This window comes from Achroia grisella, unplaced genomic scaffold (assembly GCF_030625045.1).
Source record: "Achroia grisella isolate CSIRO2021 unplaced genomic scaffold, CSIRO_AGI_Agris_v1 utg149, whole genome shotgun sequence".
In the NCBI taxonomy this organism is placed as follows: Eukaryota; Metazoa; Arthropoda; class Insecta; order Lepidoptera; family Pyralidae; genus Achroia; species Achroia grisella.
The window spans coordinates 477,369-493,546 of record NW_026712644.1 but is presented as its reverse complement, the minus strand read 5'-3'; the positions used below and the strand labels follow the sequence as shown (position 1 = coordinate 493,546).

Sequence of the window (16,178 nt, the reverse complement as noted above, 5' to 3'; positions counted from 1 at the left end):
TATCCTAATCATCATTGCCTTGTCTTTATTCCATTGTTTGTGATCGGCTCAGAATGTTCTCTTCCACTGATCCCTGTCAGCAGTCATATCTAAGCTCACTCTCCTTTCGGTCATCCTATCCCTTTCCATCCATCCACAAAAATGTTAAATACTTTCCTTAAGACATGGCCCTCGCTTCCTTGAATATAATTCCTTGTTCTATCATTCCTGGTTACCCCACACATCCATCTCTACATTCGCACTTCTATTACATGCACTCGTCTTTCGCCTATCCCAAGAATTATATAATAATGAATAAACCATAATATTAATGAATAAACACTAATCATAGTGTAACATTTTATATTTCTGACTAACTGTAAACACTGATTAATCCAAAGTGAAGACTCAAGGCTTGCCCACTGTCACTTTAACATATTTTGAGAGTTTGGGAATATCGAAGGTTGCGTCAATAGCTGACAATGCCTCTATCTACCCCATTTAGATAAGAATGTATCTTAGTATTATTATATCTTAGATCTATTGAAATATTTAGATGTAAATAAAACTTCTGTATCATTATTATTTAATTATTCCATTATTATCACAATTTGCACTAAGTATGAAGATTTTGTGCCACAGGAAACAGCTCCAATCCGTAACCTTCGTAAAGTTTCACCAAAATTGGCTTAATATTGTTGGATACATGACGTAAAATATGCACGAAGAGGCCTTGTTTGTTGAACTTAACTGAAAAAGTAGAACAATCGTTTTAAATAGATAATATTTATGAATAGTAAGAATGTAAGAACTTCATAACTATCAGAGAAAGACTTAGTATAAAAAACATGTACAAGGTTCCGTAGTTAGCAGTGTACTTTGGAAGTTGTTCTATTTTGAATGATAGGATACACCTAGTCTGTTATGTCGGGTCGTGGCCACTAATTAGACTATTTCCTTTTAACAAAATTGCAATAGCATATGCTATTGCAATTTACACGCACGGTCACTCTATTCTCCTTAATATGAACTCAAAAAAGAATCTGTATTTTTGAAATATGTACAAGAAAAGAATAAGAGCCTTTTCAGTTGTTCTCAGCTCGAAACACTCTGAATTAACGATAGATTTGATATTTCATAAGAGTCTGTAATAGACCTACATAGATAAAGATATTTGAGATTTTGATTTCTTATGAAATTACAGGGTATTGAAGAATTACCTGAATATTTAATTTGTACTATCTACTTATACTACAGTATCATGGTAGAAAATAATTTAATCCTCCCAAATGTCCTTCATCCCTTTGTCTTTGTCTGAGTAATCTTTCTTGATCCCGACCATCTATGCCTAGACCAATTCTTTCGATTAATTTTTCCCCTTTATCACCATTCAGCTCGATAAACTGTTTTCTTCGGCGCAGAGCAATATCAGGATCAAATTCCCAAGTCTGTGGTTTGAGGATTACTGGATGCCCTATCAAGTTTGTGCGTATGAAACTCTCGATCGGACCCAGCGGAACATTGTCAGCACTTTGAGCATCAGTATACCGATAAAGAAGATTCCATAGACACAATGTCAACTGAAAAAAAATAACAGTCAACTACTAAAAACAACAAAAATATTACTAATTAAAAAACAACAACAATACTTGTTTAATATACGCGGGAAAATATTGCAGTTTTTTTTTATTAATTTAAATGGTATATAACGGATACTATTTAAATTTTGCGATAAAGCAGATTCCATAGACACAATATCAACTGAAAAAAAACTGTCAATTATACGCGGGAAATTTTTTTTTTAATCACTCATTTCGCCTAGTTAGTTTTCTATATTTGGAAACTCACTATTATTGTTTTCATTGTGAAAATACCACTTCAATGATACGAAACCGACACGCGTGACGCACTCCAAGGCACTGGTTATACCTACCTATACCAAACGAAACAACATGTTTATTGCAACTTTTACATTTAAAGCAGTCCAGGTTTGGTTACTTAACAATTTAGTTAGGGTTGACACTAGATATTAAAAAAACATACATTTTTTTTTCATTTATATAAGGCAGGAATGGGCATATTACTGAATTGTAAATTCGTGTCTTTCCATCGATGCCCACTGTTTAGTATCGTCTTTATTTGCGGGGTACGTTGTATATAAATAATATAATTTAGTGAACTTTATTGAAGTTATTAAATACATTACATTTTAATTTTCTTAAACCCTGTTGTGTTCTTCTCATAAAATTTTACAACAAACAACCGTAAACCGAGTTACATATAATTTTAGGTATATATTCAACCCTAACGATAAGTATTTAATATTAATATCAAGTTCTATTACATCATTGAACTAATGACTTCCTTCAAGCAAACATGTCATTCATTTTAAATATGACAACAATTCCTAGATAAAATTAGAAAAATATATTTGTTAAATTCAATTTTATTTCGTCATTGTGTATGAGGACTAATGTTAGGCTTTGTGTGTTGTAAGTGGGTTTTTCTATATAAATACTGTTTTAGTACACACACTGCCAAAACCATAAATCGTGGGTTAACAAAACGAGAGGAGATGGCAGCACTAAACGTAGAGCCTGTAGAACTTTATGTTTAAAATATATAAATAGCCAGATAGGCAAGCTCTAACTATCCTCTTGCAAAATGATAAAACATATATAAAAATAAAACCGTAAAAGTTACAAATGTGTATTTATATATATAAAGTTTAAAGGAAGGCATTTTATTTATAATGGAACTTGAAAACCCATCGAAGGAATTACAAACATTGTTAGCAAGATTTTAGTGACTTATTTTAAAGGAATAAATGTAACGAGCAAGTCACTAGTATTAAAATTATGGGATAATATATAACAAGAAATCATAAACGAAATAAATTCCTTTGCCTCGTTTATTTTTGAACAACTGATTGGTCGAGTTTTTCAATATGGCGGACAGCGGGGCTGTTTTACCGACATCCACGTAAATAAACAGAACCCGGGAAAAATCAATAATTCTGACAATCGGCCTGTGACATTTCTGTATAATCTAGAACAATATTAGTGTAATATTTGCAAAATGATGCAAGAATATGACGACGAATTCTTTTTCGAAGAGGATAAAATGTAAGTACAGTATAGTTTTAAGCTTTTTTTTTAATTATGAACATTATCAGTGATAAGTAGGTACTTAACTAACTTCCTCTGTTGCAGTTTGTTATCTCTTGTTTGATTTCGATTGACTCAGTATTTGCTGGGCTCTGTTGTGTATTTTAGTGTCGTGTGTGTATTATGTGGCAACAATCGAACCAGTTCTTCCCATTCAACGATCCAAGGATTTATCCACAATTCTATATGATGGCGCACGCTTATGAGGACAAAATGTAATTTTTGTATTTTTTTAAGTTCTATTATTTACCGGCCTTATAGAAATGTAAAGTTACGTATTGTATTTAATTAAAACCCTATTTCATTGACTTTATGGTTCATTTTATATTTAAATAGATTGGCGTTTGAATAATCTAAAAGTTCATTTTATAGTTAAATAGAACATATTTGAGTAATATAAAAGTTCATGCAGCGTTTCTAGAATATAATATTTAAGAATTCAAAGGTATATTTTCTATTTATAGAGAGTTGTGTTTGAGGAATGTAATAGTTCATTTTGTATTTACATAGAACAGAGTTTTAGAAATGTAAAAATACTTTTTTTAATAAGGTAGAGTGCTAAATAAGTATTAGATTACAGTAATAAGAGTACTTGTAGTACTTTATACTTCTTTGCTATTGCGTCTATTAAAATTATAAAAAAATATTACGTACCTATATATTTAAGTTGTCCATATTTATTACATAACATAATTATAAAAAAATTAAATACTCTAATAAATCCATAAAAAAACCCTATCCATAAGAAGGTATAGTAAGTATCAGGATTTTTGAAAATGTTATATATTTTTCTTTTTCTTCTTATTTTACATTGCATGTTTTTTTAACGTAAAATTACAAATTTATTTTACAGTCTGAGTATCTATTTTTTATTTAATTGGAATGGGAAACAAGCATTTAGGCCACCTATAGTAAACTGTAACCGTCCCTATATGCTACTACACACTCAGTTATAGTTGTTTATATTTTTGTTATATGCTTTTTTTATACAGCAAACGGGCTGCAACATTTACTCGTTCTTTGTTATTATCCATAGAGGACAGGTAAGTTAGAATACAGTAAAAGATAGGGACCTATTACAATATAACTAAAATAAATTAAGTCATTATTAATTGTAGTCAATAATTTATTTTAATTTTCAGTTGTTATAATATTTATGATATTTTGTCTTATTCTTTATTATATGTATATGCAATATGAAAATAAATGAAAGAATATAGAAATTATTTTTAATAAGACTCATAAAATTGAAAGGTTATTAAATTTATTGATTTTAATAAAAATAATTTTATTCAAACTTTTGTATAATAAATTAAATATATTATACAGTGCTCATCAAGAATCGAAGATTAATGTAGCCAAAACAGATGTAGAGTAAGTATTATTCATATTCTAATTCATCATTTTATCATGGTCTGGATCATTTCATCCATTTATTTTAGAATTCACTAAATAACATAGCCATATGCAATACTAGTTTCCCAGTTTTAAGGTTTGAGCATTGTCTAAGTTAGAAAGTTGTTATAATAATTTACCTATGTACTCCAATAGACTATTACCACAGATAACATAATATTACATACTATTACTATTTTTTCTTCTTTTTTTTTCACACAGCCATCTAGTCCCAATTTAAGCTAGCTAAAGCTTGTGTTACGGGTACTAGATAACTGATACAAGTACATAGATAATTTTTTTTTCGTAAATACATACATATTATACATAGAAAACACCCAGAACGATACAAACAATCATACTCATGAATACAAATGTTTGTGCCGTGCGAGGAATCGAACCCGCGACCATAGGACGTAAAGCGGTGTGCTAGACCGCTAGACCACCGAGGTCGTCGGTTGGACTATTGAGTAAAAACAATATATGCATTATAACCAGGGCCCTCACTGCACACTGCAAGCTGAATAAGCACATGGCGATATTAGACCTTAGCTTACCATCAATCTGCAGATTTTGCCAAGCAGAAGAGGAAACGCCACTACACATCCTATGTGGTTGTATCCCATGAGTGGGCTACAACCACATAGGATATGTAGTGGATAACCGAAATATCAGTTTACATTCTATCCTGAGGAGATAAAAACCATCGTTCCTAGGAATATCCTTCAATTCTTGTCCCTCACGAGTCTAGGTAGCGAACTTTGAACAAAGGCGAGCACAATAGATCTATGCAGGCAGTGTTACAGGTCAATAATAATCACAGGACAATTCACACAGCGCCATCTAGACCCAAGTTAAGTTAGCTAAAGCTTGTGTTATCTATACTGGATAACTGATACAAATTCATAGACGTACATATTATACATAGAAAACAACCAGAAGGATACAAACAATCATACTCATGAATAAAAATGTTTGTGCAGTGCGAGGAATCGAATCCGCGACCATTACCAGTAAGGCTGTGTGCTAAACCATCGAGCGAAACTGTACATTGAGTAATATCTTCATAACAATGAGTAAAGTTAATTACCATAGTTTACAATGCAATATTCTAATGAGCCTGTATTTAACTAGGATACCTATATCTCATTTACTGACTTCTCTCATTAACATCAACTGATATATTGCCCATACTGCGACACATGTTACGTCTCTGAGCGAGGCATCATCAGGCAATAGAGTTCGGACTCAATAACGATCGAAATTTGATTGCCATTAGAGAAAGTCGTAACGGTAGTCAAGTTTCCACACTAAATATTTGTAGAGAGTAAATAAGCTCACTCTAACCTGATGGTAAGTGGTAACCATCGCCTATATACAAGAATAGAACTACGGATATCACGTTATCATGTGATGCTCGTGATGCCACTCATTCTGGAGAACTGAGGTATCATGCCTCTTATCCTGCAATTTACTGTAAATTCATAATATACATAGAAAACATCCTGATCAACACAAATAATCATACTCATGAATACAAATGTCTGTATCGTACGAGGAATCAAACCCGCGACCATCGGAAGTAAAGCGATATGCTAAACCGCTAGACCACTTAGGCCGTCAAGTAATTTATGTTTGTTGCATTTTAAACTCTATCACCTGACTGGCTTCTACTAAATTATATAGAGTACAATATAGAGTTCTTAGAGATAAAAACAGCTTTTACAGAAATAAATACATAATTATGAATTTATTTTGACAGATCATCAAATGAAAGACAAAATATTGATAATACCGATTGCATTTTCAATGATCTGCGCTACGAAAGATATATGATTTATCATCAGGATTTAATGTAAGTTACTTGTCTACTAACGTCTTTTTATTTAGCTATTTATTATTCACTAGCTTTTGCCCACGGCTTCACTCGCGTTAATTTATCCCCTTAGGCGTGGAATTCACCATCAAACCCTTTCTTAGGGGATGCCTACGTCATAGTAGATTTATGCATGCGAAGTCTCAGCCCGATCGGTTTGAAATTGACAAAGTTTCATAAAAACTTTCATCCCCTATTTTATCCCCATGGGGGTAGAATTAATCAAAATCCTTTCTTAGCGGATGCCTACGTTATAACATCTATCTGCATGCCAAATTTCAGACCGATCCGTCCAGTGGTTTGGGCTGTGCGTTGATAGATCACTATGTCAGTCACCTTTGAGTAATATATATATAGATTTATTTATTAATGCGCCTGTATTTAATTTGCTGTGTTATTTGCTTGAACACACTTCATTTAGTATTAACACCAATAACAATAAAGCAGTAGAAATGTGTGTATACTAACGTTCTGTTCCTCTTTGTAGAAACTATTTGTATTTTTTTAAGTCAAAAATAATAATCAGAATATCTTTATTCATTGAAGGTCTATTACAGACTTTTATGATATGTCAAATCTACCGTCAGTTCGGAATTACTTAAACTAGTATTTGCAAAAGATTTCATTTTCTTTTTGGTCCATGTACTAATTTATAAATTTAATGAATAAATATCATACTTCATTTCACAAATATATCACAATGAATCATGGATCAATTAATTGAACAGAACATTTCGCCCAATATATCGTCTAATCAAAATAGTGTTTAATAACTTAGATTGTCATCAGGAAGATTCTAAACCTATAGAATAGAATACAAAATTATTTATTCAAATAATCACTTTTCAATAGTCCTTACATATTTTTTTAATCTACCGCTCATTCGGAAAGTTGCTTCACCAGAAGAAGGAGGAACAAGAAACTTGCGTGTTGCTCTTTTAAATAATTTAGTTGTAACTACATTTTTAAGTTGAAATGTGTGAGTACACAACTCTATAAATATTAAACACTATTTCGGTTAGATCCTGCTATTAAAAAAAAATTTAAAATGTGTGATTTTTTTTCAGATATTAAAAGCAAGTGTAGTGGACGCTAGATCGCATGTAATTTGCCAGAAGTTTTGTAAATAAATTTATATCAAAAAATATGTAGTATTGTTTTATTTTATACCATACCTACAACCTTTGCTAGATATGTCATAGTAAGTACAAATTTATAGATATTAGTGAATTGGAGGTTCTTGAGCGGAGCGCGACGTGCGGAGCCATCTTAGAGATCAGATTTGCACTTTTTGTAACGATACTCCGAAGCGACTTGACCGATCGAGACCAAAATTTCATCGAAGGTCTATCTTCGGGCCTCTGTTGTTTACCACTCAAAAATATTCCGATCGGTAAGGTCGAGTTCTTAAGAGTAAACGCGCTCCGCTTAACATGTGAACACACCGATAATAAACCTAGTTATAAATTGATAGCATTAGATTTGTAAGTAATAGTTATCCTTTAATTCGTCTTTATTTTAAATAGCTATTGCACTCGGTTTTTTTAATAAAAGTAACTACATAAAATAACTTCTAAAATAAAAGTAGCCTGAGATTACACGAGGCACGTTCTTATTGATCCCGAACCCATAACGGCAGTTAATGTTCCTACGGGTCCACCCGTTCCGTCCCGACCACAAATTCATACACACACACGACACCGTCCTCGCCGGCGAAGACAACAACCTCAACCAAACCATACTGAGCAATCAACCGGGCGCCTACGCGCTCCACACCGGTGCCCTGCGATCGATCCCCCGTCAAATTCAAACGGGAATCGAAATTACGACGACCTGAGCCGAAGTTCGAACCCCTAGCCTAGCGTATCCATCAACCGGGAGTTGGCTTTCAGCCGCTCCATAAGTCCTAACTTACTCCTTATATTATTAGTTATTTGCAAATGAAAGTCGAACGCAGTTGAAATACGTTCAGCCGTTTCTGAGATTAGCAAGAACAAATAGACAGTCAGAGAAACGAATTTTAAAAAAAGTATTAATTTATGGAAGTACCGTATAACGTTTATAAGCACTTAGTGAAAAAGTGCCAAGTTGCTTGAATATTCCAAATCGATAAATTTCAAGTGCAATGAACTTTCAATAAATAAGTTTGTAATGCATCTGATATGCGGGTACTAAAATAAACTACAATTAAATAACGATAGGGGTAGATAGCTAATGTTATAAAAAAAAAGTCGGGCTACCTAATACTGTTAGCCACAGCTGGCTTTTACAGCTTCACCGGACGATAGGTGGCGAGTACAAATGGCACTCCAAACCCGCGGAAGGACTCATGGAGCGGCTGAAGGCCCAGTCCCGTCTTACGTATACGACTCTAGTCTGAGGGCACCGCTAGAGGTTCGAACCTCGACCATCTAAAGTAAAACGGTGTGCTAAACCACTAGTCCACCGAGGCCGTCAATATAGCTATCTAATTCGAAGAGATAGAAGAAAAGAGAAGAGAGGAGAAGATACAGTAATATAACTTCAATGTTTCAGGGGTATGACGGTGACATCAGGGAGTGTGGTGCTCAGTAAGGATGAAAAGAATTTAATAGGCATCAGTATAGGAGGTGGAGCGCCACTGTGTCCATGTCTATACATTGTACAGGTTAGTTACTTATATATTAATCAACAGTTTATTTTAGTAAAAACTAGCTGATACACGCGACTTCGTCCACGTAGAATTTAATCTCTTACTTGAACTCGGCTTTGACACGCTTCCGCGTGTCTAGATCCTTGTTTTTTATTAAAAGTATATAGAACAGAATATAATTTATTAACTCGTTTTAAACATAAGAAATCCAAGGAACAATTTACACATTAAAAAACAGAGTCGATGTGGACCACAACTGAACGCTGGAAACACTTTCAGCGCTGATTTTCAGTTGGGCCCACAGTAATAAAATTTCTGCCCCTTATCACTTAATTTCACTGTCTAATAATAAATAACTCTGGACAATTAACACAGCGCCATCTAGTCCCACGGTAAGCAGAGCTTGTGTTATGGGTACAAGACAACTGATATAAATACATAGATAATTTTTATTTTTTGCAAAACTACATAATATACATAGAAAACATCCAGGACTATACAATCATACTCATGAATACAAATGTGTGCACCGTGCCAGGAAACGAATCCGCGACTATAGACGGCCTCGGTGGTCTAGCGCTTTAGCACACCGCTTTACTTCCGATGGTGGCGGGGTCGATAATATGGCGCTGTGTTCATTGTCCAGAGTTATTTATTATTATTATTTTTACTAATAATATACAAAGATAGAGTTTGTCATTTTGTATATTTTATCACTAACTACTAATCCCATTTTCAAAATTCTTCTTCTTGACTTAGATAGCGCATTTAGCAAAGTAGGCTATAGACGACTTACATTGTCTATCACTGTATTTTTTTAGGATTGTTGGGCTATTGTCAGGTTCTAAGACCTGTAGCTTTGTGACATGCATAGATCTATTGTGCTGGCCCTTTTTTACGAAGTCCGCTACGTAGACCTGTCAGGAACAAGAATTGAAGGATATTCTTAAGAGCGATGGTTTTTATCTTCTCAGGATAAATTGTATACTTGTCAAAGGAGATATTACGTTTATTTATGAGTGGGCTACAACTACATAGGATATCATGATAAATAATAGTGTTTTTAAAAGTATATTATCTTTACAGATATTTGACAATACTCCAGCAGCTAAGGAGGGTACTCTACAAAGTGGTGATGAGTTGGTCGGAGTCAACAGTCAGTCTGTGAAAGGAAAGACAAAAGTGGAAGTGGCCAAAATGATACAAGCTGCCAAGGTAGGTACGATTGGTTTTATTTATTTATTTTATTTATTAACACTTTATTGCACCAGAAAGACAAACAATTAAACAAAGAACAAACAAGTAATAAGTAATAAGGTACAAAAGGCGGTCTTATCGCTTAAGCAATCTCTTCCTGACAACCTTTGGGTAGAGGAGAGAGGACGGAAAGTGGTAGATGGCGCAAGAATGGACTAGAGAAATAAAAAAGGCATAGGAATACTAAATAATAATAATTTACATATACTACTTACATATATATATAATACAATTTATGTACTATATATACATATATATGTTTTAGTTTAGGCACAATTAAATATTGCCTTGCCTTTATTCATCATTGCTTTGCATTTATCCCATTATTTAGGGTCGGCGCAGTTTGTCATTCTTTTCCACTGAAATCTATTGGGCGTCTCATACTCTTCTTTTATTCATATCATCTTTCTCACATTCCATCCATCTTTTTTTAGGGCATCCTCTCCCTTTCCATCCATCTACATTCATATTATATACTTTCCTTAAGACATGGTCCTTGTTCCTCCGCATAACATGCCCATACCAGCTCAATCTGTTACCTCGCAACTTGTCTGTAACCGGCACAACTTTCAAACTTCCTCGTATATACACGTTCCTTATTCTGTCATTCCTGGTTACCCCACACATCCATCTCAACATTTGCATTTCTGCCACATTGCCTTGCCTTTATTATATTATAAAACCAAGTCTGTGGCGTCTGAAAGTTTTTTTTATAAATATATACTAACTATACATAGAAAATACCCAGAAATCTATCAAAATCTTAATGAATTCCCTTTACGAGCGAATGGGATTGTTAGTACTAGGGCTAGACACCCTAAATCCACCGTGGTTAATTCTAATTCTAATTCAACATGATGGCCTAACAGACTTGATTTTATGATCATCCTAACATTATCCACTGGTGCCCCAGCATATACTGTTAGCGCAGGCTGAGGCAACTTATCAAAAATTTTGTCTTTAAATTTTTAAGGATGAAGTAACAATAAACTACAACAAACTACACGCTGATCCAAAACAAGGGAAGTCTCTAGATATCATAATGAAGAAGATGAAGCATAGACTGGTAGAGAACATGTCATCTGGAGCGGCGGATGCACTGGGTCTGTCCAGAGCTATATTGTGTAACGATACACTAGTAGCTAAATTGGATGAACTAAGAGACACTGAGACTACGTATAAAAGATTGGTTGAACACGCAAAAAGGTTGGTTATTGTACTATCATTAACTGAAAACAATAGGCGATATTTAGAATAAAAATAAAACTAGCTGACCCACGCAAATTCGTCTATCTCACACATACTCCATTTACATTCTATCTTTTTCAATTATAGCCTATGTGTGTTATTCTGATGTATAAGCAATATTACTGTAAAGTTTTATCAAAATCCGTTCAGTAGTTTTTGCGTGAAAGAGTAATAAACATCCATACATACTCACAAATTTCGCGTTTATAATATTAAACTGCGCTAACGGTTTACGATGGTGGGGCACCAGTTGAGGATGATAAAATGTACATGAGGTCAGGTCAGTTAGCCCATCGTGTTAAATTTGCCATGAATTTATCACGACAGTTTCCAGGGGGTAGGAGGTGAACCTGATATGATGGAACATTGCTAACTTTCCTCTTCCCCCTGGCCCCTAAGTACATTTAGCCCAGGTGCCTACAAATTCATAATCCTCCTCCATCAATCCATCCTGCCCCACAGTGCATAGTCTGGGCAAAAGGGCTTTGTATTATATTCTGACGCACCCTGTATATATATGTGTATTCTATATATCTTTTCAGAATGTTAAAAGCCTATTTTGATTTGCTCCAAACATACAAGTCAGTTGGTGACATCTTTGCCGCAATCGGAGTTCGGGAGCCCCAAGCGAGGGCTTCGGAAGCATTCAGCAAGTTTGGACAATACCACAGACTTCTAGAACGAGATGGTATCAAGATGTTAAAGGCTTTAAAACCTGTAAGTATTTTTTTTTTAATTCTTCTTCTTTCGTTTTAGTGACAACTAAATGTTCTTTCCCCAGAATGTTGCAATGACTTTTGCGCATTCTGTCGCATTTTTAGATCCTTCTTTGTGCTGGATGTTGGGCACAAAGGACGACAATAGATGGGCCATAGTCTGGGATGGCGCTCGATTTTTTTACTTTTGGTGAAAGTATCCGATCTAATAACTCGATTATGCATACAGTTATTTTAGGAACTCTTCACCGGGGTCTTGGGCCATTTACAATATTTTATTGAAACCGGTAAATTGATATTTATAAAAATCGTTCATAAAAGTATCTATTTATTAAAAAAATCATGTATGTATATATCATCACGTATATTTATACATATACATATATATACAATAATAAAATTAATCATAAAAATAATAACATATATTAATAACGCATGGCATCACCTACAGTTCGGCACATTTTTATGTAATTTAGATTTGAAATTATTTGACTCTATTCTCTTCAGATTTTGGCAGATATGGGCACATACCTCAACAAGGCAATACCTGATACCAAACTGACCATCCGCAAGTACGCGGATACCAAGTTTGAGTACCTGTCCTACTGCTTGAAGGTCAAAGAGATGGATGATGAAGAATATGGATACAACGCTTTACAAGAACCATTGTATAGAGTTGAAACTGGGAATTATGAGTACAGGTTTGTAAACCATAGACAACGTTGTACGTGGGTGGTTTGAAAAGACCGACCTAACAATGATACAACAATTTTGTTCTTATTATTTTTTATTTTTTCTTTTATTTTCTTTTTTTTTATGTTGAGTTGTTGTTGTACATTGAGTTAAGACTCAACGTAAGCAGAGCTTTTGTTATGGGTACTAGTCTGTTATAAATACCATATATATAATCCGATAAAATCTTAAATATATATCGGATAAAATGTAAAACGTAAAAATTCTCCGGCATTGGTCCTTTTTTTTATACCACTTAGGTGGCAAACAAGCATACGGCCTATCTGATGGTAAACGGTTACCGTAGCCTATGGACGCCTGAAACACCAGGCGTCCATAGGCAAACCAAAAAACCTTTAGAGAGTTCGACAACCCTAAAGGACATGCAGCTTTAAATACTTCATCATATTTTCCAGGCTAATTCTGCGATGCCGTCAAGATGCTAGAGCCAGGTTCGCTCGGCTAAGATCTGATGTGCTGGTGAAATTGGAACTGCTGGACAATAAGAAGACACAAGATGTGGCCTACCAGCTCAGGAGATTCATACAGGGACTAGCCGTGTATCACGAGTATGTACAATGTACATCTTATATACATATAATTCCTATCTGTGCCTGCGGATTTACCCGCGTGAAATTTCTATATGTTATTCTGCTGCTTAAGCTATATTACTGTAAAGTTTCATCATAATTCGTTCAGTAATTTTTGCGTGAAAGAGTAACAAACATCCATCCATCCTCATAAACTTTCGCGTTTATAATATTAATAAGATACATATTATGAAATATTCTATGTTAAAAAGCGAGCCTAAAAACAAATCATAAAGGCATGCTAAGTCATCATCTGCTTCTTCCTTATCCCATTTATTGGAGGTTGGCGTAATATGTTTGTCTTTTCAATTGATCCCTGTTCTATTAATGTTATCTACTCCCTTTCGTACCATATCATCCTTCACAATGCCCTTATAACAATCAACATTCATAGGTATAATTAGTAAAAATCACGGGATCTTACCACGTTTTATATTTATTTGCTCAGTTTGCTGATTCGGCAGTGTTTCAACCACCATGATCACGAGTTTACCCGTGATCATGGTGGTCGAAATATCGGGAACTCAGGAAAGAAATATAAAACGTGGTAAGATCCCGTGATTTTTACTAATTATACGTATAAATAATGACCGCGTCAAGTTTAAAACAGTATATAATCAACATTCATATGTAACACATTCCTTCTGGGGATGGTAGGTAAGGATTCCTTTCTTGTCGTGATAGACCGAGCACTAGACATACCCACATTTTGTTGGATATATTTGAATCCAACGTAGCAGCTCTCGAATTATTTCTTAGCGTAATATTTATGGTATGTTCTTTAAAATAATTATAATAAATGAACGCAATATTTCAAATTTTGGTGTCGCCTAAATTTGATCACAACCTCTTAGATTAAGTGATAGTATCCTTAGGTACGGTAAGCCACTAAACCAAGGCGACCTCAAAGTACTATGATTATCTTTTGCAGTGAAACTCTAGAACACTTGAAGGAGAACTCCACACTTTTCCCAGTCGAAGTGGACTTATCACAAAATGCATTCCAGTACAAATCCACCGCGCAGATATTACAGGTATTTCTACTCAGTTATATATTAAGGTTTAAGATATTTAACAAATCACTTACATAAGAAAACTGTAATGCCCCCTCTGAGTTGTATCTCTATCTGTTGTTGTTTTATCTCGTTTAATACCTCTTAGTTTTATTATCAGCAGAAATTTTGCCAGTCCATTAATTGAGACCAATAAAGATGTAAATATTTATAAATATATTGCCATCAAGCAGGACAATCCAGATGATGAAGAAGAAATAGAATACGCAAAAGAAATACAAGAATACCACGATATCACTGAAACGGAAATGAGAGAAGCAAAAGTAGTGAATAGACGGTCAAACAAAGACAAAGAAGACACCGACTCCGCTGAACAACTGCTGCCAGCGTTTGACACGTGTGACAGTATTGACAGAACTGTCAAATCTGACGCAATTGACAATCTGTCACTTTTGACAGAATTAGGACTAGCGGATACAGCTATGAGGGACGATTTTGGTGAATTCCAAAATGGACTGTTAGACGGTTTGATGCCGACGCAAAGCAATGATGATGTTTTTGATAAGTTATTAAATGATCTTAATATTGGAAATTAGTAGTAATAATCTAACTGAACAATTCACGCAGCGCCATCTAGTACTAAGTTAAGCAGAGCTTGTGTTATGGGTACTAGACAAGTGATAAAAGATACATAGATAGATTTTTTTGTTAATTCATACTTAATAAACATAGGACCGACACAAATAAACGTACTAATGAAGACAAATGTTAGCATCGTCCGGAATCGAACCCGCGACCATGATCGAAATGTACAAACGGTCAAACCAATAATACAAATCTTTGTATCGAGTGAGGAATCAACGCGACCATCGGAAAGCGTATTAAACCGCTAGAACACCTAGATTATGATTGAATGAATTATATTCAAATATTGCTTTTTATACGTATAGAAAATTACAAACTGGACTAACTGCAAGCAGTGGTTCTCAGTCTAACCTTCCAAAGTCAGTGCTCATTGATATACCAGAGGTAGACTTTGAAGAAAGTCGTCTGCGTGGATACCTTTGGTAGTTCCACATACTTCAGCCTCCAACTAGCTTTTTTTCGTTTGAAGTAAAAGATTATTTTATTAAAAATTCAATATTCTTTAGGATTCCATTATTTAAAAAAATATTATTTGACATTTATTGAAAACACATAATTTTAAATTTTATATCTCGATAAATATATGTTCTTAAAAACTTTTGAAACAGTTTTTTGTTAGTGTAAAGCTAGGTTTTTAAGATATGACAATTTCGCTTTGTTCCGTCACACATTCGATATGGTTAATAATATAAGCCCTTCAAAATGAAGAAAAGTTTACAACGCAAGTTGCTGGTAACAGAAATATGTGAGACTGAGGTACCCGCAGACGACTTTGAAAGTCTACATAACGTTAGTATTATTTTAATATATTTACACAATTTAATATGAAGTTGTAATATAAATTATATTTTATTGAATGTAAACTGGATTTTTATTTAGCTAACCTGCCAGAAACTAAAATACCATCCTGATCATCTGGATGAATGGC

At 34.2% G+C, this 16,178-nt stretch overlaps 2 protein-coding genes across 4 annotated transcripts; one reads left to right on the top strand and one right to left on the bottom strand.

Moving 5' to 3' along the window:
• Positions 1–1,201: 1,201 nt before the first annotated feature.
• Positions 1,202–1,913, bottom strand: LOC131840764 (uncharacterized). The gene is made up of 2 exons (XM_059188958.1): positions 1,828–1,913; positions 1,202–1,559 (listed from the first exon to the last, which is right to left on the bottom strand). Exons 1-2 carry the CDS (start codon positions 1,840–1,842, stop codon positions 1,239–1,241), a joined length of 336 nt encoding a protein of 111 aa, XP_059044941.1. The 5' UTR covers positions 1,843–1,913; the 3' UTR covers positions 1,202–1,238.
• Positions 1,914–2,988: 1,075 nt separating this feature from the next.
• LOC131840684 (PRKCA-binding protein) lies at positions 2,989–15,938 on the top strand. Of its 3 annotated transcripts, XM_059188865.1 has the most exons (10): positions 3,014–3,104; positions 3,192–3,361; positions 8,953–9,064; positions 10,136–10,264; positions 11,280–11,512; positions 12,097–12,271; positions 12,778–12,971; positions 13,419–13,571; positions 14,524–14,626; positions 14,839–15,938. In XM_059188865.1, exons 2-10 carry the CDS (start codon positions 3,270–3,272, stop codon positions 15,199–15,201), a joined length of 1,554 nt encoding a protein of 517 aa, XP_059044848.1. In that variant the 5' UTR covers positions 3,014–3,104; positions 3,192–3,269; the 3' UTR covers positions 15,202–15,938. The 3 variants fall into 3 exon arrangements, with proteins under 3 accessions (XP_059044849.1, XP_059044848.1, XP_059044850.1); XM_059188866.1 differs by lacking the exon at positions 3,192–3,361 and having other exon boundaries at positions 2,989–3,104; XM_059188867.1 differs by lacking the exons at positions 3,014–3,104; positions 3,192–3,361 and adding an exon at positions 6,332–6,396.
• The last annotated feature ends 240 nt before the right edge of the window (positions 15,939–16,178 follow it).

Excerpts from the sequence above, each read along its gene's own strand:
- LOC131840684 (XM_059188865.1), top strand. The coding sequence starts at position 3,270 with ATGTGGCAACAATCGAACCAGTTCTTCCCATTCAACGATCCAAGGATT. Across the intron at positions 9,065-10,135 it reads CATGTCTATACATTGTACAG|ATATTTGACAATACTCCAGC; the intron begins GTTAGTTACTTA and ends TTATCTTTACAG. Across the intron at positions 12,272-12,777 it reads TGTTAAAGGCTTTAAAACCT|ATTTTGGCAGATATGGGCAC; the intron begins GTAAGTATTTTT and ends TATTCTCTTCAG.